Below are 24680 nucleotides of genomic sequence, written 5' to 3' on the forward strand. Positions count from 1 at the left end.
ATTCAGTAATGTTTGAGTCTCTGATAAGACTGGTGTCTGGGCAGTTCCATTAAGGAACTGGCATTTGTCTGTCTGTCTGTCTGTCTTTCTGTCTATCTATTTATGCATGCTTGTTCCTTATTATTAATCCACACTATACAGGTGAACAATCAGCAGCTCAGAGTTTTACCTACTCAAGGTCTCTTAAAGTGGCAGAGCAATGGTTTCGACCATTTGTGCTTGATCCCAAGGCCATTGTTCTTTCTCTCTACTACTTGAGAATATCATAAAAGGATAATAAATAATCCTATGCTTTTATCTAATTAAGAGAAAGATGTAATTTATATTAAACAAAGTTTTAACAACTTATTTTGAATATTTTATTAGAAGAGGTGACTAATAGGAGCATTAAGTCTAAGCAGTTATTACGAAAGCTCAGTAAAACTATTAAACCATGGATTCAATTATACAGCACTGATTATAACGGTGTATCTTTCACTCTAACAGTTTTACACTTGTATTATCTTTCTCAACTACATCAGCAGGGCTCTTATTGGGATAATAATGGAAAGTAAAAACACTAAAACCAATGTGCAAAAGGAACAACAGTATATAATAGACTAGCAGAAAAGTTACATACCGTACATTTAAATTTGAACTTTGCTTTTTAGGGGGTAATTATGTTGAAAGTCTCAATGAACTTAAGATATGACCTGTGAAGCTGAACCTCAGTGTATATGTGTGTATTTAAAAGAATGATGTTGGCAGATAACATATTTGAAGTATGTTGCAATTATATCTATTAAACAAAAGTAAAACATTTTAAAGGATCAGGCTGTCTCTGGTAATGCTGCATATATTTTAAAACAAATTATTTTAAGATGTAAACCATCACGTTTTTTGTTAAAACTGAAGAAGCAGTTAAAATTGCTACAGTATATCACACCTAAGCTTTCCAGTACTATTTTAAACAAACATGTATTGTAGAGAAAGTATCAGAAGCAGTCAAGGCAGCAAAACTGTTTTCATAGGAAAGTAAGCTAAAACTTTAGGGCTTTTGTTTATTCCTCATTCCCCGAAGGAGTTACATTATTGAGTGAAGGAATTTTCCAGCTGCATTTTGAAGTAACAAATGCAGCCTTAAATGACTGCCCTTGAGACTAAAGCTTTTGCAGGCAATAATATACAAAGAAAAGTTACATTAAAATAAAATTGTATAATTGCGTTATTTTAACACCAAACTGAATGGTGGACCAAAGTAAACAGATGAGAAAGAAATCAGGCTCAAGGCTTCGTCTTTCTCTAAAGTGGTAGTGCCATTCTAGTTTTATTGATACATTTATTTTCATAAAGTGCAGTAACAAAATAAATAAGATGAAAAAATCTTTGAAGATTTATATACAATTCTGAGATTAAGGTAAGTTACCAACTATATTCTTAATAGCCTTTTACCTCTGTAGAAGCTGTAACATACATTAAAAGCTCATAGATTCAAGTAAAATAATGATTTTTTCCCCCCACCCTGAGATCGATCTAGTATTAAGGAGTATATAACTATGCTAGCTCATTTTACAAGACAAGATTAGATTAAAGGGAAATTTTATGTGCTATAGACTAAATCCAGATACGGTCAGGTGCTGAGCATTATTCCTAGCTTCAAAATAGGACGTATCTGTTTCACCCTCTGGCTGCGGTATGAAAGGCATAGTCTGATGCTGCTGATTGTCCCAGTCCACATCACTGAAGAGAGGATGACGCTTCAGCTCTTTGGAAAAATATAAAACAGAAAAATATAATGACACTATTAGCTAAGCAAGTATTGTTCTATAGGAGTGAAGAAAACGTCTCACATATATCTTGCCCTACTTTATTATGCCACTTTCATAGACATTTGTTTAATGTCTGTTTCTCTGTTCAACCACATAACTTCACAACGGCACACACTGTGTCATTTTGTATATCACTTGGCATATGACTGGCGCCTGGTCTGTATTTGTCAAATGAGTGAGTGAATGATCTGCCTTAACAGAAGCCTATCTTTTTCACTGCCTGTTTATCTTCTCAGATAATCCCTCACTTGATGAGAGGAGAGAGCTTGGACTACTTCCTACTCTCCCATGCAGCTTACATACCACTCATCTTCTGTGATTAATGCCCCATTTCTCATTCTAAGTCCTTGCCACCTGTTTATATCTCTGCAGTCCTTAGCACCATCTATTGATAGCACCATCTATCTATTACTAGATAACTCCAGTAAGAAGCTCATCCTCCTCTTTCTTGCTGTCTTCCCTATGCTCCATCCTTATCCTTCACTGTGACTTCAACATATCCAATGATGACACTTCTGACACATTCTCTTCATGGTTCTTTGACTACCTTGATTTCACTGACTTGCATTTTCACAACACACAAACTATCTAGCAATATGGTCATATCCGCAATCTTTATTGCTTCCATTTACAAAATCTCATCTTTCCTATTTCCCTCTACCTACTAAAATGGAAATTTGCTTTTTTGATCATACTTTGATGATTCAGTTGCTAGACATAACCTCCCCTCTCCTCAACCCTTGATTTTGTAAGGCAACAATAAAGATGTTAACAAAAAAAAAATGAAGTGACAATTAAGGCAGTAAACAGTTTTTTTTAAAAGCAGTAATCAAATTTAAGGAAAATACTGGGAGAACACTACACAGACGGGAAAGAATTGTGTCTGTATTGGGGGAGGGTGGTTGGGAAGTCCATAGATCTATACACTGCCTTTTTTCCTAAACTGTAAGACTGTTAGAAAGAGGCATAAACTAGCAAAAACAATTTTCATTTAGAGAATTTATTTGTCTTTTAATTGTTCAAAATAAATATCTGAGCATGGGTTACTTTTGAGTTACTTGTCATAGTAACTCTTAAATTGTGGTATCTGGATGCGATGGGGTGCTTCATGACCCTCTCATCATAGCTATTTATTTAAACTGATTTCACAAAGGAATCCTAATCTAAGTGAAGAGTAACTAAACAACAGTTGTTGAAACAACTGTTTTTGAACTGCGAAATACACCTTCTGTTTGCTTCACTATGTAGACTGTTCATTAAACAAAAATCTGAGGTCACTGGTAGCTTTTCTTCGGTCTCCACTTATTCCGAGCAAAACACAGTACATTCTAGCCATTTTCTAAACAGTGGTCTCTCAGCTTCAGCACAACTGATGTTTGGGACCAGATAATTCTTTGTTGTGGGGACAGTCCTAGGTACTGTAGGATATTGAACAGATTCCGTGGCCTCTTCCTACAGAAGTTCCAAACAGTTGTGACAACCAAAAATGTCTTCAGACTATACTAAATGTCCTTTGGAGAGCAAAATCACCCCAACCGAGAAAACTTGCTCTAAAGTAATTTTTAGAGCTGAGTTGTCAAATGTCTGCATCCTCAATTTACATAGGTCTTGCTCAAATTCTACTCTTCACATAAGTCTTCCTGACCACTCCATCTGAAAAAAAATCTGCCATCATTTTTATCCTCTCATAATCTTTCTCTGTATCATTATCTCTGTATCCTGGCATTATCTCTCTTCATAGTATTTACAACTAGATGGCATTATGTTATGGTTTTATTTGTTTACTGTCTTACCACTAGAATGTAAATCTACTAGTATTGGAGTATTATTAGTCTGGTTCATCTGTAGGGTACCTCCAGTGACCATAACAATACTGCCTGGCACCTAGAAGTCACTCTATAGATTTGTTAAATAAATAAACTATTGATCTTGTTAGAGGAAGCATCTAGAAGCTGATGTAAATGATAGATTACTAAAGCTCATTTTTGTAAATGTACCCTTCTTCACATGGAAATACATTTTCAGACATAATACTGATTTGTCTCTCTATATACCTTGTTACAAAAAGGATTTCAAGGCAGCCAATAATTGAGATTTACTAGAGTTTCAAAACTAAAGTTTAACATGCCCCCCTGCAGTAGAAAAACCGTTGAATGGGTCACAATGCACCAAATTTGTCTTATTTGAGGCAACCTGGCACCTGATATATTTGTCAATCAATAATGGTATCAGAAATGAGTAGTAAGAAATTACAGAATTGAAGTTTTGATAGAAAAATATTTCCTATATTTGTTTATGGTGAACTTTATCGGGTTCTGATAAACCAAAGACACTGACAAGCCTGTTTCGGGTACTCGCTTGAGATTAATAAAATTCAATGAGTGTCACAACCTGACCACATTCAATTTTAATGTAGAATAAGGACAAATATATCAATGGATACTCGGATAGCAAAAATAAACAAATTCTTTTTAAACCAGTTTAGCAGTCAGGTCATCTGTAGTATTGTACTAGAACCTGATTTCATTATTAGCATTCACCACCTGAAACTAACCAAGGGTAAAAGAACTTATTAATACAAAATGTTACCTTTCATTCCAGCTCTCTTTGTATCATCAATGGTTAAAAGTATTTCCACTGCACTTTGAGCATTGTCAGATAACTTTTCTTCACCTTCAGGCCAAGGGATATCTATAAATATAAATAAACTTACTGATCATTTCTCAAAATGATACATAGAGATAAATGAACTTATCTTAAAAGGAGAAAAAGAATCACCTCTTTTGAGAATATTCTGGAATACTTGTTGTGGTGTTTCATCATTAAAAGGGGGAATTCCGGTTAGAAACTCAAACAAGCAAACTCCAAGTGCCCACCAGTCTACTGCAGGACCTGGAATTTAAGAGAAGTAGCTGAACTTGCAAGCAATTTCTACAAATGTTTGACCAGCTAAAACATTAAAACATGTATATTTGGGCGCGCTCATTCCTTAAGACTTCCTTCTGGCTTCATAAAGTGCAAAAAGCCAGATTACCTTCATTTAGACAATATGGCAATTACTTTCCTTCTCTATTTTTCAAGAAGTTTAAATTAGCAATTAACATAGCTAGCTAAAAAAAAGTTAAAGCTATCTTTGGTCATTTATTAATAACCTCTGATATACTGGATACTTATTTGTTTTAAATCCTAAAAAAAGCCGGGGAATGCATTTAATCGAAAGATTATTCTCTAAAATAGTTAGAGTACGTCTCAATTTCAAATTGAGAAACAATAACGTTTAGATGACTCCATATCCCAGTTGTTTCACAAAGGTATGAGATGAGATAGCAACATTTACACTGATTGGAGGATAGCCTGGTAATTAAGGAAAGTCTTACAGAGTGTTTTAATATAGCTTTATTCCTTTTAAGATCATGGAGCAATAAATTGACAAAGAATATTCACTCAAACTATGGCTTGAGGAGGTAAGTCTTAATAAATAATTAAAACTGATTTCTAAATAGTATCTTCATTGAAAGCATCATTTATATACAAAGATGTTTTAAAGGGTTAAACATGACCTTATAATCTCATTTACAGTTTTGTTTAGTTCTGACTATGAATAAAGTGTTTACTAAGTAAAAGTTAACTTCAGTCCAAAAATAGTTACCATCAATACAAATTTAGAATAGGGATTCTAATCTAGTGCTAAATTTGCCTGGAAATTACTCTTTAAATTCAATTTCACAAAATTCATTATTGTGATTAAGCAACTGCCACCATTCCATTTTAAAACAAGTCGGAAAGCACTGTGGAATCCGCTATTAGGAAAAATAAACCCATGCATATAGAGTGCCTTTTAACCTGCAAGCCCCATAATCCCATTTTCCCCAAGAACACAAGATGCAAATAGTCCACAGGCTTCTATTTCTGTAGTAATCACTATAAAAAAAACAAACCACCTCAGTTAGTAGACCTTTTAAGCAGCATTGAGAAAGAATTATTCCAATGGGTTAGATAATATAACCAAACAACAGAAACGTAGGGGGAAATCAGAAAAACACATACATTTTATTTATGTAGGTTAAAAATAATGACCCTTTTCCCGGCTTAGCCAAAATGTACTCATGTCAAAAACATATATATGATTCCTCCATAGATATGTCATAACATACCCATAAAAGCAAGTCAAAGTCTAATAAGATCACATATTGTGATAAATTGTAGCAATTATATCATTAGTCAGAGAAACAGAACAAACTTGTTTTGCATTACTGGCTCTCTAATCCAAAACTCACTTTGTAATTTGTATATTGATACTGTTTATACCTTTCTATTTCCTAATAATAATGGAATTAAATGGGTTAGAAAATTCAAGCCCTTTTGTAGCTGCTAATTTTAATATTCTTCTCAGGCCTATTTCCTCGGTTGCAATAAAAAAGCTGTGTATCTTCACTCTGCTACATTTAAAAGTCATAAAAAATGCCTCATGCTTACATTTGTTTTCACAGAGAAGACCAACCTCTCTGGATGTCTTCCTGCTCAGAAGACAGAAGACAGTTCATTTTTGTATTTCGTAAATGAACTGAAAGGAGAAAAAAATTTTTTATGCAATGCGATCTAGTTATACTTTGACTGTTCAGTTTAATGTGCTTTGCCATATTACTTTGTAGAGAAGCTCACTCACCCAAAGTCAGATATCCTGCATGTAAGAAAACAATAGTTAGGTACACTGTATTAAAATTACAAGTTCATTCTCACATCATTCGTTTAACTAGATACCAGATATTGTACCAGATATAAGGAATATAAAAATGAATAAAGAGCTTTTCTCAAGGAGAAAACAGCCTATTCTGGGAGAGACAATATAGATAATTTTAACACAATGTGCTGAAACAAAATTATGCATAGGAAGCTAAGGGAAACTCAAGCCAGAGTTCTAAGTCCACTCAGCTGAGTTGGGTAAGAGCAGAGGAAATGGAAGAGTCCTAGCTGTGTCAGCATGATGCTGGGAAATACAGGGCTACATACAAGAAACGAAAGAAGTTGAAGTGACTGCCCCTGGGGCCTGGGATCTGGGGGAATAGAGAATGGGGATTTTTAAAAAAATTAAGTTCATTGGGGTAACATTGGTTAATACAATTATATAATTTTCAAGTGTACATTATAATTTGCCATCTGTATTTTCTATTGTTTACCACCCAAAGTCCAGTTTCCTTCAGCTACCATATATTTGATCCCCTTTACCCACTTTGCCCTCCCCTAAACCTCCTATATTTGACTCCCTTTACCCCGTCTACCTTCTCCCTCCTCTCCCACCCCAGTAGTAACCACTAGTCTACAGTCCTCTGGTAACCACTAGTTTATAGTCCATGTCCATGAGTCTGTTTGATTGTTCTGCTCATTTGTTGCTTTTAGGATTATATCTCACATATAAGTGATATCATGTGATTTTCAACTTTTTCTGTCTGGCTTATTTCGCTTAGCATGCTTATCTCGAGTTCTATCCATGTTGTCACAAATGGCAGTATTTCATCTCATCTTATGGTTGAGTAATATTCCACTGTATATATGTACTACAGCTTCTTTAGCCAATCACCTATCGTAGGACACTTCGGTTGCTTCCATGTCCTGGCCACTGTGAATAATGCTGCTATGAACATTGATGTGCAAATATCTTTTTGGATATAGGTTTTCAAGTCTTTGGGGTAAATGCTCAGTAGAAGGGTTGCTGGATCATGTGGTAGATCAATTTTCAGTTTTTTGAGGAGCCTCCATACTGTTTTCCATAGTGGCTGTACCAATTTGCAGTCCCACCAGCAGTGTATGAGGGTTCCTTTTTCTACACATCCTCTTCAGCATTTGTTATTACTTGTCCTGTTGATTATAGCTATTCTAACAGGTGTGAGATGATATCTCATTGTGGTTTCGATTTGCATTTCCCTAATAGCTAACGATGTTGAGCATCTTTTCATTATTTGTTGGCCATTTGTATGTCTTCTTGGGAGAAGTGTCTGTTCAGGTCCACTTCCCATTTTTGATTGGATCATTTGCTTTTTTGTTGCTATTGAGTCGTATGAGTTCTTTGTATATTTTGGATATTAGGCCCTTATCGGAGGTGTTGCTTGCAAATATATTTTCTCATTTAGATGGTTATCTCTTTACCTTGTGGATGATTTCTTTTGCTGAGAAGCTTTTTAGTTTGATGTAGTCACATTCATTTATTTTAGCTTTTACTTGCCTTGCTTTTGAGGTCAAATTCATAAAATCCTTTTTTTAAAAAAATAAATTGTTTGTATTATTGTTTTAAAAACAACATATCAAAATATTTTTATAGAAGAAAATTAAAAATATATCACTAGATAGCTGAGGTCACTAGATGTCCCACTGGAATAGTGGCAAGATCTTATAAAGTAAATCTTTCTATTTGACGCTTACTTTCATATTGTATCCTACGTTAGAGAAAATATAAACTGTAATATAAGAAATGGGCTAGCAAATCTGCGACTTAGCAAAAGGGGACTGTACAAAAATTGGTCAAGTGCCCAGAGGAGCTTAGTTCTTTTGGCTAATAAAGGGGAGTATTCAGTGTGTCCACTTTCAACACTGTGGAGCTTATTCACCAGGGTTCCTGGGGCTGCCAGGAATTCTCCTGGAGTGCCATCAAGAAGGAAACCTCTGACGCTAGTTTCTTAAGCTTTTGTACTGGAAACATATAATAACTAATTATTATACAGACAGGATGACATAAGTTGTAAACAGTTTCTAATTAAGTGAGATAGTACTGAATAAGTAATTCTCCATAACTAATCAAGGGGTGCATTATGAAAGGGGTGACATTTGAACCAATGAGGAGAAACTTGACAGGAAGATGACTGGGGACTGGCTTTTCCAAACTAAGGCAAAATAAGGAAAACTTGAAAAAAAAAATGTGTCTATGAAGTAGAATAAGAACATAAGGACTATAAAGAGATATTCTGAGATATGTGGCTACTATGAGAGCTTGGAGCCTCAAATGCCATGATCAATAATCTGGATTTTAAGGAGCCACCTTTCAAGGAAGGAAGTTGCACTGGCCATGTTATATTTCAAGAGGAAAATCTGGTAGTAATGATTATAGACAATAGAATGAAGTTGAGGAGACCAGAAAGAAAGTTATTGAACTAATGAAAGGGAAAGATGAGGGAAAGATAGTGGCAAAGGTGAGGAGAAATAATGCAGAGATATATTTAACCAGATTTAAACGCCTAACTGTAGGGACAATGTCTGTGTCATCACAAAGATGGTAAAAAAGAAACTGAGATAGGGAACATAAGAAGAGCAAGCTAGATAACAAGTCCAGTTTTCACAGGTAGCATTTGAAAGACCAGTAGAATACTGAATAGATACTTTGGCCCTGCATCTGCTGTCCAGTGAGAGAGTCAGGATTAGAGACAGATATTTGGGAAACATCAACACAGAGGGGCCAACAGAAGCTATGGGACTGATGACATTTACAGGGAGCACGTTCAGGGAAAAAGGGTAAAGAACCTGAAGAACTTCCACATTTACAAGAGGTTAAGGACAGAAATGGGGAGTAGAAATAGAGGGAAGAGGAATGAGACTGAGAAGAGGCTGGTAGATTTGACTGCTGATTGTTAATGAAAGTTTCAGTTAAATAGCAGGGATAACAATAAGACTGCCAAAACAAAAATAATCAGGTAAAGAAAAGAGGCAACCTTTGAGAAGCTAGGTGGTGGGGGGAAGATAAGGGTGGAAAATTATTTTCTGACTAAAGAAAAAAGCCAGCAAAGAAATAAAAACAGAAGGTGTTGGAGGTGAGGCAGGGAAAACGAGCCAGATGATCACCAAAGGAGCTCAAAGAAAAGGGTATAAACAGCAAGATGTAGAAGAAGGGATTCATGTGATGGGTTGAATCATGTCACTCTGCGAAAAGCTAGGTTGAAGTCCTAACCCTGAGGTCCTCTATGTGTGACATTTGGAAATATCCTTGCAGATGTAATTAGATTAAGATGAGGTCACATTGGAGTAGGGTGGCCCCGATCCAATATGACTGGTGAATCCTTATAAGAACACAGCCATGTGGCCATAGAGACACAGAGGAAACACCATATGATGCGGGAAGATTAGACTGACGCATCAAGGAATGCCAAAGATTGCCAGCAAGCCACCAGAAGTTAAGAAGCAGGTTTCAGAGGGAGCGTGGTCCTGTCAACACCTTGACTTTAGACTTCTAGACTTCAGAACTGTCAGGCCATAAATTTCTGTTTTGAATCACCTAGTTTGTGGTACTCTGTTACAGCAGCCCCAGGAAACGAATATAGTTCATTTCGGAATGTAGGAAGGGAAAACTTTTCCGAGAGCAAAAGGGAAAAAAAGATGAGTGAAAATGTCATCCTTTTATTTTTATGTTGCATTTGGAAAGATAGTTCATTTCTGTCTTACCCCTTCTGGTGAGGGTATAAGTGAGGGTAAGCTCTAAACAAGAACAGGCTTCTGCAGACTGAATGGAAGGTTAGGCCCGACTTTGTATTTCTGAGCCAAAACTCTAACAGACCTGGGAAGACATTTCGAGCAAAGTTAACCAGGGAGTGGAAGGTGGGGTTTGTGTAGATCACTGAGACTGCACCAGAAGCAAAGAACCAATGGCTGCATGTCTTCTTTTCCTATAATAAATGCCACATATGAGGAAAAAGTATTGCATGAGTTCATTTTGTTTTACTTTAGGTAATCCAAGTAACAAAGAAATTTAAAACAATTTTACCTCGAAGGAAAATGCAGTGATAGATAATACTTCAAAAACTCAAGACACACATGCCTTACCGTGGGCCCTGCCTAATAACAGCTCAGGTGCGAGGTAGTCAGGGGTTCCCAGTATTCGCCCGCCATCCACTGGGGCCACGCCTCTTCTCACACTCTTTGGAGTTCGATATGGAGTCCCTGATCTGGCCTGATTTGGGGTCTGCTAGTTTAAAAAGAGTTTAAGAGACAATGAATATCTTAATTCCTTTTGCAGTGAACAGGAATGCTAAAACAAAAAAGCTAGGCTACTGGGTACAAAAGACACACTCAAATCCTCGATCAGTTTTGAAAATGGACTCATAACAGATTATACTTATGAAAAGTACTGATATCTAATGAAAATGCAATATCTTGGGTAACATCAATTATTTCAACAATATTTAGATATATAAGAAAGAATGGAAAAATCCATAAGAAAAATTTCTTGATCGCATGGATTAATACAAGCTTAAGAACATGCACTGAGGGAGGCTGTAGCTAACAAATGATTGAATTATTAGGCTAATACATAAGGTAGAATTGTAAATAACCTCTTGTGCTAATTGGCATTTAAGTTTTTAAGATACTTTGTTGTTTCATAAGGACTCTGAGACCAGCAGGGCAGATATCATTATATTCTACAGACAGATAGGAAACAGAGGTGCTATGGGTAAGGGACCTCTAAGTCCCTCTATGAATTCTGAATAGAACACCCAATTCTTATAACTCTAAATTCGGGGTTTACATTTTTTTTTTTTATATTATGATGTCTCTCCAAAGGAAAGAAAAAAAAGATAAAATGTTAGAAAAAAAAAAGATTTGAAATATACATTTTTTCTATAAAGAAAGAGATCATCTAAATATATTCTTAGAAGACGGTGAGTGGACTTTAATTTTATAACTCACAGTTTCTTTGATCAAGTGAAAATATATAATTATAAATATGTGAAAGTATATAGAACGTACAAATGAAGGAGGCATTGTAGTTAAGAATAATAAACATTACTACCAGCTTTACCTTTCTGCATTAAAACTTCCAACAGTCCATAGATTCCTGACAAGTAAAACAAAACTGTATGCTTAATATCTTATAGTCTAGTTAGAGAGGCAAGAGCCGAGCTTCCATAGTTATTTTTCTAAAATCCAAAGAACAAGGTGTTAGAAAGTTATAACGTACCTGACATGGCATACAGTATCTTCCTTTTTGAGTAGGGGTTACCGCCATGGGATACGAATCACTATAAGCACATGAAACATCCATTGCATCTAAAGTAATACTCATTTTGGATGGTTCTGAGTTATTGGATACATTAATATGACTGTTAAAACTTCGAAAAGCTACAGCATTTCTTTTAGAGAAGGTTAATGTTTTCGACACCTCTGAAGAAGGAGCTAACATTTGGTTACTGTCTTGGACAGCAGTATTCTCATCGTCTTTCGGCAAAGTATTTTCTTGGCAGCTGGGCGATACAGTAAGGTCTTCAATATTTGATTCTTCAAAAGAAGATTCTTTGATGCTTTTATCTGGATCTAAGGACTGCTTTTCCAATGAACTTTCCATTATAGAAATTCCAGGAAAAGATGAATCAGAGTCCATATGAATACTTTTACAAGCTCTGTCATCATCGGAACACAGGAAACTAGAACTTAAGTTGTCCTTATTATTCTTGTCAGAATCTTCTTCCAGCTCACACATAAGGTTTTTTGCTATCATCGGGATAGGCGATTTTTCTGGTGTTTGTTGTTTATCGATAAAAGAATCAACCCTGTTCTCCTTATTGGCATAGTCATTTTGCTGACTTCTGTACACGGAGAGCTTAAGGTCCTGGACTTCAGTCGTTAAGCCTGTACTTTGATTTGCATAACGATCTCTCATTTCATTACTCTGCTTATATTCTATACAACATTTTTTATTCTGTATAATTTCCTGACAAGGACTGGAGTCAACTAACTCAAAATTTCTCTTAACACTTCTTTTCCCAAGGTGCTCTTGAATCATACCACCAGAATTCAAAGCCCACTGATTTGCCTGATGAAAACCAGACTGTTTTGTGTCAGTGGCCATGTTAATATTATTTATATCCAGTTTGTTTGCTTTCCAAGAAACTTCTCCAGAACAGCATTTTTTAGCAAGGTTTACACAAGAGCTTCCAGTGGCAGGAATGGCACTGCTGTTCTGAATGGGAGAAAGAGTTAATTCAAGATCCTTTTTACTGAAACTGTTGGTCTCGATGGCATTTGTAGATTTTGTACAAAAAGGCTTTTCAGTTGTATTCCAACTTTTCGTAGGAGAGCCCAATGCATCGTCACTTTCCTAAGGAGAAGGAAGAACCTTTTATTAATTGTATGAAGCTGAGATTCTTTAATCTTTTAAACCTCTGTCCACTTAGGTGGAACAAATGCCCCCATAAGCTATTATGTTACCTATTCTCACTTTCCAATGGAACAAAAGAACAATGATAACAGAGAATTAAAAAACAATATAAATAATTATAGTCTACATTCATACACATTATTTATTTATTTATTTTTTATGCCTACAGCATCTAGTCTTCCTAAGTGGTCTCCCATCCAAGTACTAATCAGGCCCGACCCTGCTTAGCTTCCAAGATCAGACGGGATCAGGTGTGTTCAGGGTGGCATGGCCGAAGACTATACACATTATTTTGAGTGAAACCCTGGTCTAAAATGTAAATCGATTATTCTATAATACTCATTTGATAGTGTATTACATGTTATTTAAATAGAACAAATTAACAGGCAGCAACAGGCAACATATTTAGGCAAATTTGGGATTAAGGCTACATTATATACATATCTGCTTTGCAATAGCAAAATGCACAGGGTTTGATATAAATATAGTTAATGGAAAATTATAGACCAAAATATTATTAATATGAACATGTATCACTTTATACAAGTATAATAAAACCAAGCTGATAAGGATGAAGCTAAATTAGTGGTAATTTATAATTAAAAACCAAAAATGCCAAGAATTAAAATCCATTGTCAACAAGTTGAATCGATGACATAATGATAACAAAATGCTTTTCCTGAAAACTTCAAATTAGCAGGCGCTCTTGGGTGATCAGATCTTTGTGCCTAATACCGCAAACTGGTACATGGTACTCAGGACTTTTACAAGATTACTCAATTAGAAGGAATCTTCAGTAACTAATAATGCCTATTTTTGACATGTGAAAATCAAACCTTATTAACTTACTCCATAATAACAAGGAGTACTGAGTCATGAACCAGAGAAAATTTCTGAATTGTAACTCAAGCACAGAAAATGATGCATTTGGGGATTAGCACAGGGTTTATCAGGGGTCCCTTTTCTCTCTTCTGATCATAACTGGAGAAAGACTATTATAATTCAATCATTATATTCCTCAGGGATGCAGAAGTGGGAAGAAGATGGAAAAGCTGCGTATAGGTGAAATTATATATAATATGCTTTCTTGAATAGAAAAGAAATGAAATACTACTACTAGGAATGTAAATATGGTTTATCCTATAGCATATATATATTACCTATAGAGTAGCCTATGAGACGGGAAAAAAAATTGAGAAACCCTGTCTTAACTAAAAACAATTTGATCTTGTTCCTAAAATGCAAATATCCAACAATAATGAAGGAAATCATATGACTAAGAATAAGAAACAAATACAAATTATTTTATTAAATGGAAGATTTATTCTTTGTTCATTGCCATTATTCTAATATTACACTATTTTACTGGCATTTTATGAAGGAAACTTTATTATAATTTAAACTTCTAGTTCCTCTCAACTTTAGTATTTATTAGCTTTAACAGCATTAAAAGAGGGCAATAACAGAATATATAAATTAAGTAATGAAGCTTTAAGTAAATCATCTACTTAGCAATCTTAGACTGGATACTCTTACAGGCACACCTATATTACCTTTGGGGTCTAAAAGTTATTTCTCATGCAGAAAACAGTATAGAAGGAGGTAGTTATGAGTTTTAAAATAAGATATAGGTTAAAAAAAATCAACAAGCTAATGTCTTTATCATGGTAGGGATTAAAACACAAAGAAAAAAGAAGTCTATTTAGGTGCCTACAAGCCAAACACACTTTTATCAATTTACAGCAAACTTTAAAAATTTGGAATCTCATATATCAAGCAAGAATAATTTCACATTTAAATGAGAAAGGAAAAAAAAATATATTTTTAATATTTAAAATTTATTATGGTGACATTAACAAAATCCAGTAAGTTTCAAATATATAATTCAATGGTAGAGAAATGAAATATTTCAAAAGAATTTGACAGAATGTATAAGAAAATGAAGAATGCCATTCATTTCCATACAGAATGCCATTCATTTCCGTATAGAATTTATATGAAAAGGTATAAAGTGTTTTTACCATTAATTCCACATATATAATTGGTCTGGGTTAAGATAAATTTCACTCTAACCTGGCAATCCTTCTCCCATTGGGGACTGCTGTGGCTTTCAGATTCCACACTGGACACAAAGGTGTGGGACTGACTACTGGCACTTGATGTAGCCAGCCTTTTCCTAGACTGCAGTAGATTAGGAGTTAGACACTTCATAGGCATTCTGGGGTTGGGGGCAACTGTTTCAACACCTGTAGGGAAGAGACAATATTGAAGCTTATATCATATCTTTCTTGGTTTCTCACTGAGCCTGAATCTTTACAGATAATTAGGCAAAATATTAAGTACTGCATGTCAGAACTATTTCTGTGTAAACATTATCCAATCTACAAAGATGGCTTCAGGTGTTTTTGGTATACTAGTACTGTTCTGAAAGTTAAAAAAACAAACAAACCGCTCAACATTCATAAAGTAAAAATCAGGATAAGAGAACTAATTTATAGTTTGGAGGAAATCCATTTGAATATGCATTATCCAATGTGAAACTCTTCTTGATAAAGGAGTGTTATTGATGTGTTATATCCAGATGTGATACAAGGCTGGAATGTGACTAAATTTACACAGTTCAATTTGTATTTAATTAAAATTATAGCTTTATTTCAATGAGATTTACATGCTTACAAGTGTCAATTATACACAATCCATAAGGGATTTTTTAATTTGTTTTTTATTTTATTTATTTACTTTTTTCCATAAGGGATTTTTAAAATACCACTAGATAAAACAAATGAATAATGGTAAATTGGCTAAGAGAGAGCCAGTGAAAGAAAGCAGCACTATCTACATGATACATGTTCCTCTCTCATATAACAATGCTAAAAATTATTGCTCCTGAACTTATAATTAGACACAACAGACAATCATGCTTGTAGACAACAGATAATCACACATATTAAAGTTAATAATATATAAAATATAAAGATTTTACACTTATATAAAAAGATACATATATATCTTATTTTCCTTTCCCGATATTGGGTGAACATAACTTTAATTCCAAGTAAATTCTTAGTCTTATAGTTTTTTGAATTGATAGCTCTTAGAACTTTAAAACTGGAAGGAGAATTTCGAAGTCCATCTAAAGCAACTTTCTTTTTGGTATATAAATTCTCTCAACAGAATTACTGAAACTTGCTGGATACTCGCATTGATATTTGACTAAACTGCTCAGATGTCTTTCCCGGTATGGTGAGAACCTGTGCCTAATCTAATGCTATGTGCATACTGTATATCTGCTAATAAGTTCTTTGTGGATCACTGATATGATCAGACTATTCCCTACTTTGGAACTTTTGATGGCTTCCCTTTTTCTAAAGCTTAAATCCTAGACTCCCTGTAATAACACTTGATCCTTCCCTATTTACCTGCTAAGCTTTCTTTTGCATTGCACAAACCATTCTCACATAATATATTTAGTCTCCATAGTCTGAGGATGGAATATACTTCCACATGTCCATGCCTTTGCTCATGCTGGTGCTTCTATATGAAATGTCTTTTCCCACTATAATTGCAGCTATTAAGTTCCTGTTTTTCTTTCTGGGTCCAGCTTGGCTGTTGCTATATCTTTATTTAGAACCATTCCTGATTTTCTCCATTAGCATTTGTCACTTTCTGTGTTACATCAAAGTATTCCTCCTGTGGAATTTATTTTATAGGATTGTTATCCCTTTATACCTGTAATCACCACAAAATTACAAGTTCTTCTGAGACAAGGACCTCTCTTACTCATCTTGATATCTACTCAAGTGACCAGCACATGCTTTGGACCTATCTAATTTTGACTAGATTAATGAATGACTAAGGGAGATGCAATTATTTTTCCTTAAGCGTAAGGCTACTACAAAATAACACCTGCACATCTCATATTTTAACGGTTTATTTATCAAAGCCATACACACACACACATATAGTTCAGCCATTTTGATTTTCACAGTGGATTTTGACAGAAGAAACAATATTCACTGAATTTGAAGTAAAGGGTAAGGTGGCAGAAAACTGTATACACAATCAGGACTTGGCTTACCCATTTACTAGTGTTGCAAATAAGCATTTTCAAATATTAGTTTTCTCATTTGTAAAAGAATACTATATATATGTGCGTGTGTATGTACACACACACACGTCTAGATATGTACAGATTTGTTGAGGACCAAATTTAAAGTGAGGTAACATCTGTGAAAGCAACCAATACTAATCACCCTTCAGGACCATTATTTACATTCCCAAGATGAAGAATGTGAGTGCAGAGAACTAAATTGTCCACTGTTGCTAAGCTATAAAAGGTGAAGTTAAGAGCCGTACGAATGTCCCACTCTTCTCTTCCACTATCTGCTTTTGTCTTTTATTGGGCGCTACTTTATATCTTTACTTTGACAATTTTATTTAGAATCTTTTGGAAGTAATTTTACAATTTCTTCTCAATATAAGACTTCTATAGACCCAGTATAGTAAAATCTATCCAATGAGCATCCTAATATTATAGCTAATTGACAAATATCTCATTAGACACTTGGTTCTGTTGACATAAAGATCTGCAACAACACCTGTCAGAAATGGCGTCTACATAATGAAATACAGAAATGCAACAGTCTTCAAATATTTGCATTTTAAAATTATTAAATTGATATGAGAAATAAACTACTTTTTCTTTTATACTCACATGATTTTAGTCTGCTAAAATAAGGAGTAGCATCCTTTTGATCTATAGACATAGAACAAATTAGTCCTTGAGAAAGCTGTGCTGTTTCAGATACATGAGTTGAAAGAATATTTGTAGAGTCTTGATTTTTTTCTGCAACTGGTGGGTGCTATTAAAAAGAGAAAGAAAAATACAAATGCTAACATCTTCATAAAAACACCACCCAAGTACATACATAGATGGTTATACCACCTAAGTAGATAAACAGTTAAAGTATCTCGACATGCTTGATATTTAAATTCATTTTGATCATTTATTAAAAAAAGAAAAAGGATTTTAAATTTTAAATGGTAATCAGGAAAGGACATGTTATGTGAGTTTTTTCTTATCAAGTACTTACAAATCCCAAAGAACTGATGAGAGATAATACTTGGCCTGGGGTTCTTGAATAATCTTGTCTGGGTTTAGCCATTGATGGTGTTGTAAGGATATCCATCATATTGATATCTACATATGGAAAGCAAAGTATATAAAATTCTTTAATCATCTGCTTTGAACTTTGCCCCTCTTTCTACATTATTAAACTACTTACAAATTGGCTCGTGCAAGACAAACATTCCTACAAAAGCCAGATGCCATAGAGTTAACATATAAAACTAAGCAACTGATTGAAATCATTAAAGTCTGATAAAACAGAGTCTTGTTCTGGAATGAATAGAACATAGTGTAATGACCCAAAGTCTTAGCTTTTTAGGGAACACTCAATCACTAAACAAGAGTGTTATATAACTGGCAACAAAATAATTCTTGGTAAATCAAATATTAGAAAAGGACATGGTGAGAAAAGATAAGAAAGGAATTAAGATAATGGAAACATCAATTAAATTTCAATATCAGAATCTATTTAAGGAATTAATATAAATTATGGACCCTTCACTTTAACTAACATGAGCAACTATAGGTTAAGACAGAAATTGACATAGAATTTTATCAGGTTTCAGTACTTAACACTGTAAAATAATTCAACATTCACACATGATATTGTACTATTTTCTTTAGATATCGAAAATGGTAAGGGAAGTAATCCACTGTATGTGATACAACTTTTTTAAAGATAGACTGAAAGGTTGAACTTAACAAATTTCATTTATACCTCATACTGATAAAGCAATGTTATTTTTTGCTAGCTTAATAGTATAAAATGATTCATCTATTATTTTTTAAATTAGCATTTATTTCATTACTACTAGTGCATTTAACACAACCCCATATGTGTGTGTGTGAACTGTGTGTTCATTTTCTTTGCCCCTTGTTTACGGAGGTGTCAGTGGTGGCCATGTATATTTGAATGAGTTCTTTAGGTATTAATTGTTTACCATGTTATAATCATTTTACTGATTTTTAATTGGTTAGAACCAGTTTCAGTAGGGATAAAACGTCCAAAGAACAGAAATTGTGATTTCCTCTTTGAAAACCTTCAAGGACCTTTGAGAATTTAAAAATAATCATTCCCGGTTTTCATCTTTAATCAAAAGAAAAGGTACCATTAGACCTTGCTAGTCTATTTTAAAACAAATAATCATTAAATTTCATTCATTATAAACTAACAAACAAACAAAAAAACCCAGTATAAGTTAATGAAATGTAGTGTCTAAAATTTGTTGGAGTTTTAAAAAGGTACTTACTTATTATTTTTCTTACCTCTATTTAGAGTAACTTTAGAAAGGCCAAAATCTGTTAGTTTAATATGACCTTCATTAGAAATAAGCATATTGTCTGGTTTCAAATCCCTGCACATACAAAAGATAAACAACAGATAACTGAAAAAGAGCTGGTGTTGATGTTAGAATCACTGAGAAAAAAAGTGAAAGTTACAGAAGAATCGAACCTTATTTATTTTCTCTAAAATAAGGCACTCAGGGTGGCTTTGAAACTGCAGAAAACAACTCTAAAAAGCAAACTGTCTTTTGTATATCAAAATCTACAAGAAAGTTAGTTGATTTAATGATTATCTTCCACATTATTCTTTAGATATTACATTAAAAGAAATAGACCTTATTAGATAAAATAAACCTTAAGCCAGGTCAAAATCCTATTTGCCTCTTTCAAGGAGGTTAATATTAAGCATTTTTAGAGCAGAGCCACTTAACCTGCCTTTCTTTGCACAGAGCGAAACACTGTAAATCAGTCCGATTATAAAATTTAGCACTTTTGTATGATGGTAAAAAAGTGGAAAAGCTTCAAAATTCTTCACAATAAAATGGTGTATACTCATGGTCAAAGCAACATATTAAAAAAACACAAGGAGATGGAAGAAGAGTTGATGGAATTTACCAAACTTTAGACAACCTAGGTATATGGGCAAGTGGTTTTACAAATATTTAATACTTAATTTTATTATTTGTGTTTTACGAATATTTGATACCTAATTTTATTATTTGTGTGGAAAGTCAGTCTTTACCTGTGGATAATTCCATGTCTATGAAGGTAGTCTAGAGCCAATGCTACTTCAGAAATATATTTTACAGCCATCTCTTCATCAAAATAACCATATATATGTAAGAGAGACTTGACATCTCCACCAATAAGATATTCCATTACCTATCAAAAAGGAATATAAACGTTGCAAAATAAAACCAATATGATAACATTAAAATATATATACTTTGAGCATCACAGTTACATATTTTTAGCATGGTTCTGTACAAAACACATTTTCTTGGTACCACCCACTACCGATAAATACCCAGTTTGGTCATGTTGCTAATGTCATATTCCATACAGCTTTTTAAATATAAATTAAACTGTTTAGTCTGAACAAAAACTCAGACTTACAAAAATGATGTAAGAACAACAGATTTCCTATATACTCTTCATCTAGATTCATGCATTGTTAGCATTTTACTACATCTGCTTTCTTCCTCTCCACATGTATAAATATTTATGTCAATCACTAACATAATTATATTACATAATAAACATAGCAAGATGACAATTATTACACCATTAACATAAATATCTTATATGCACGTATTTTTGTTCAGACTAAACTATTTAAAAAATTATATGGCAATATTAGCAATTGGTACTAATGTATAACTTTTAAATTTTTGCTGAATAATTCAAGAATAAAGTTGAAGACATCTTGACTTGTCACCACTAAATTCTTCATCATATATCTCCTAACAAGGACATTCACGTAGAACTATGGCATAATATAATTCAGGGAATTTAACACTAACATAATGCTATTATCTAATACAGCAGTCCGCAACCTTTTTGGCACCAGAGATTAGTGCTCCTATGAGAATCTAATGCCTGATGTTCTGAGGTAGAGATGCTAGCACTGGGGAGCAGCTGCAAACACAGATGAAGCTCGCTCTCTTGTCACTTACCTGCTGTGTGGCCACATTCCTAACAAGCCACGGGCCGGTACTGGTCCACGGCTGGGGGTTGGGGATCCCTAATCTAAAGTATAGAACGTATTCAAATTTCTCTGATTATCTCAATACTGGCCCTGATAGCTTCTCTCCTCATCCCCTATGCTCAAGCCAGGATCATGCACAGGATTTAGTTGTCATGTCTCTTTAACATTCTTTAATCTGAAATAGTTCTTAGCCTTTTTGGGGTGCTGGTGGGGGGGCAGTTTTTCATGACAGCTGATTATTTCTTCATGATTTAATTCAAGTCATGCATTTTAGGCAGGAATATGACATTAACAAGGTTGAGTCCTTCTCAGTGATTCCCACCAGAAAAACATCCAACTAATATCAGTGTGTTCCATTCCTGGTAACGTTAACTTTGGTCACTTAGTTAAAGTGGTGACTTCCAGATTTCTCCATTGAAGAACTCCACCTACCTTGTAATTAATAAATAATCTGGGGGGATTATTTATTTCTGTGAAACTATATAAATAACCTGTTTCCCAACAAACTTTCAATAATAATTTTAGCATCACATAGCTACAGATGATTCCATTATTGATATGTGGTTGCAAAGCTCTATTATTCCTTCTACATGTACTAGTCATCATTCTCAAAATTTTCTATAGTTTTAAGCTATAAAATAGTGGCTATTAAGAACTTAATAAAACGAGGTCATTTGTTTGTTTGTTTCCCTGGTACACTGAGATGAGTCAATATTTGTTAATGAAATCAATCATTAAACCATTTATTAAGCACAAAGTCTGTGCTACATTCTGTTCTAGTACTGGGAATATAAGCATGAATAAAATGTAGTCACCACACTTAAAGAGTTTGTAATTCAGTAGTAAAGAAATACTGTATTTGAACTCACGAGAATGCTTATTTGCTTACATCCTCATCAACAGTGACTATCAATACTTTTTATCTTTGTCAATCTAAGGAAGAAAAGATGGACTTGTTTAAATGTTTATTCACTTTTAGGGATATCTGGAATCTTTACACACTGTTCTTGACCTTTAATATGTCTTCTGTGAATCACTTCTATTCTTTGACTGGGGTATTTATCCTTTCTTACTGATCTGTAAACTCTGTTTACGTAGAAGTAAAATCAGTCCCTTTGTCTGTCTTCTGGGCAATAAATATTTTCCCCAAACATGTCATTTGACTATGTATATGGTATTTTGTGTCACATGTTTTAAAATTTTAAGTAAGTTTTATGTTGTACTTAGTAAGTCCTGCACTATTTTATGATTACAAAAATATTCACATCAGTGTTCTTCTAATACTTTTATGGATTCCCCTTTTCAATGGAACTCTCTGATATAAAAGGGGAACAAATAAACCTAGCTGTACATCAAGTTTCATAACCATGCAAAGAATTATTTCAAGTGACTTCAAAAAACAGAACTCGACAGCATGTCCCAAGGGAAAAAGAACTAACTGCAAGGAAATCCTAAATCAAATCCAGTTGTTTCGGTGTTAGTAAAACAATACTGGTATTGTTGTTTTGAAAATATTAGTTACATGTATATTGGAAATTAAAGAAGTGAGTATGTTAATGCTATTTATATCCCAGATTCTCAGGGAAAAAAATACAAATATGTTTTTCCAAACATTTTTATAGTTCATATATTTTTCGAAGATGTTAAGTAAAAATTCTATAATCTTCCATTCAACTGGAAATATCTGTATGAACTCTGGATATATTTTCCTCTTTCTATAAAACTATGTGGTTCCTAGTCTGTCCACTGAGAAGGCCTAAAAGGAATGGTGACCTAGTGGCAATGAATGTCACTAATTACTACCACCTGAATTGCGGTCTCTAACCGTTATTTCCCAGTGAAAGAAGCTAGACTTCCTCGCTCAGGTCTCGTACAGGATGTTTACAAAATGAGCCTTAAATCTCTTGTCACGCCAGAAAGCAAAGAAGTTATTAGAATACTAAGATAGTATAAAAAGTTAAATTAACCAAAGGGGCTTCTATTCACTAAAGATGGGACAATTTGAACATAGAAAGTAATGACTGCAGTGGATTAAAACACAACGAATCCATAAAATTCCATGAATTGATAAAGATACTTAAAAAAACTAAAAGCAAAACTATACACGTTTGGAGGTTGCTCTCTGAAAATGGGCGATGAAAGAAAAAGAATGAAGCTTTTATTCTGCTTTCCTCATATAAGTTGTATTTCAGAGTAATGAAATAGGTGACAAGGGAGAATTCTAGCTAATAAAAGCTAAGGGAATAAATCATTTTGCAAACATCATAAAATTATGAATCCGGGCAATGAATCAAAGGATGCCCAGAGCACTACATGAAGGTTGATTGGGTTCATTATATTCATCTTTTGATTTTTTTGTATGTCCGAATGCTTCCATAATAAACATTTTCATCTTCTTGTTCCTTGTACCACCTAGCATAGTACCTGGAATGTAGCTGTCAATTATTTTTTATTATTGTGGCTAAATTCAGTTATACCTTATTTCTTTGCCTCAAAGTAGCTTCTCATTTCTAGGAAATCTTTTGTTTTGTCTAAACCAGGACTTTGTATACTTTAATGTGCCCGGGGAATCTTGTTAAAATTCAGATTCTGATTCAGTAGATTTGGAGTGGGGCTTGAGATTCTGCACTTCTAATTAGTGCTCAGATGATGCTGGCATTGCTTGTCTGTGGACCACACTTTGAGTGTCAAGGATCTAAAACAGTGATGAAGTTTGTAGACAAGATATGGTCTCCTTTCTAATTCCAGAAATAGGAAATAAAAAATATTATAGCTGTTGACTTATTCCACCAACTCTATGACACAGAGTTGAAAAAAAAAAGGTACCAAGTTAAGCAAGTCAACTGAGCCTTTCAACCACAACTGTTAGACCAGGCTTGTGGAAACCTCTGGCTGCCAAAGGGCTAAGTAATGATTGATGCCACAGCCAGTCATGGCATTGGGTAAGGTACCCACATTGCATATAAAATAGTATGTGGTAAAAGCATTAGAGAGCTCAAGCAAGAATTAGAAGATCAAATAGTTTCCTACCTTCTGTGGAAATGACATACAATAATATTTTCTTTTCTGTAAAGAGCCACATAGTAAATATTTTAGGCTTTGTTGGCCATGTGGTCTGTGTTGCAACATGACAGCAGCCATAGATAATAATGTAAACAACAGGTGGTTGTGTTCCAATAAATCTTTACTTATTCGCTGAAATTCAAATTTCATATAATTTTCACATATCACAAAATACTATTCTTTTGATTTTGTTCCAACATTTAAAAAATGTAACAACTATTCTTAGCTCATAGGCTGTACAGAAACCGTGGGTCAGATTTGGTTCAGGGGCCATGGTTTGCCAACCATTGGCTTAAAACATGAAAGTCAATTATTCTTACAGAATTTGTTTTTTTGACTCACTCAAAAAGTGAATCATCCTAAAAAAGAGACCCCCAACTCATGCTTTCTCAGAACTTAGTGGTCTCTTAAAGGGCTGTCTTTAATCTTTCTCTGAGGGTGAATTCAAAGACAAATTTGTATCTTTACTCCAAAATCTTTCCCCCAATATTATCAAGTCTTGTTTCCCACAGAGAAGGCCATTAAAACCAGGTACTACAATCCATGCTAAGGTAT

General features: G+C 34.2%; 1 protein-coding gene and 1 pseudogene across 2 annotated transcripts in view; both read right to left on the reverse strand.

Annotated features, from left to right (window-relative positions):
* Nucleotides 1-345: 345 nt before the first annotated feature.
* Nucleotides 346-24680, reverse strand: part of MASTL (microtubule associated serine/threonine kinase like) — a 29645-nt gene continuing 5310 nt past the window's right edge. The window contains exons 3-12 of one of the 2 annotated variants that reach the window (XM_039877622.1): nucleotides 20097-20236; nucleotides 19337-19425; nucleotides 18036-18142; nucleotides 17657-17804; nucleotides 15016-15188; nucleotides 11746-12882; nucleotides 10611-10749; nucleotides 4587-4700; nucleotides 4398-4499; nucleotides 346-1744 (exon numbers count right to left, since the gene is read on the reverse strand). In XM_039877622.1, coding sequence (XP_039733556.1) covers nucleotides 1587-1744; nucleotides 4398-4499; nucleotides 4587-4700; nucleotides 10611-10749; nucleotides 11746-12882; nucleotides 15016-15188; nucleotides 17657-17804; nucleotides 18036-18142; nucleotides 19337-19425; nucleotides 20097-20236 — 2307 coding nt within the window. In that variant the 3' untranslated portion in view covers nucleotides 346-1586. Of the gene's footprint in view, nucleotides 1745-4397; nucleotides 4500-4586; nucleotides 4701-10610; nucleotides 10753-11745; nucleotides 12883-15015; nucleotides 15189-17656; nucleotides 17805-18035; nucleotides 18143-19336; nucleotides 19426-20096; nucleotides 20237-24680 lie in introns of both variants that reach the window. The other variant, XM_039877619.1, reaches the window with a different exon arrangement.
* LOC120614762 (uncharacterized) lies at nucleotides 13103-13221 on the reverse strand (annotated as a pseudogene).

The sequence above is a fragment of the Pteropus medius genome, unplaced genomic scaffold (genome assembly GCF_902729225.1).
Source record: "Pteropus medius unplaced genomic scaffold, Ma_sr-lr_union100, whole genome shotgun sequence".
Taxonomy (NCBI): domain Eukaryota; kingdom Metazoa; phylum Chordata; class Mammalia; order Chiroptera; family Pteropodidae; genus Pteropus; species Pteropus medius.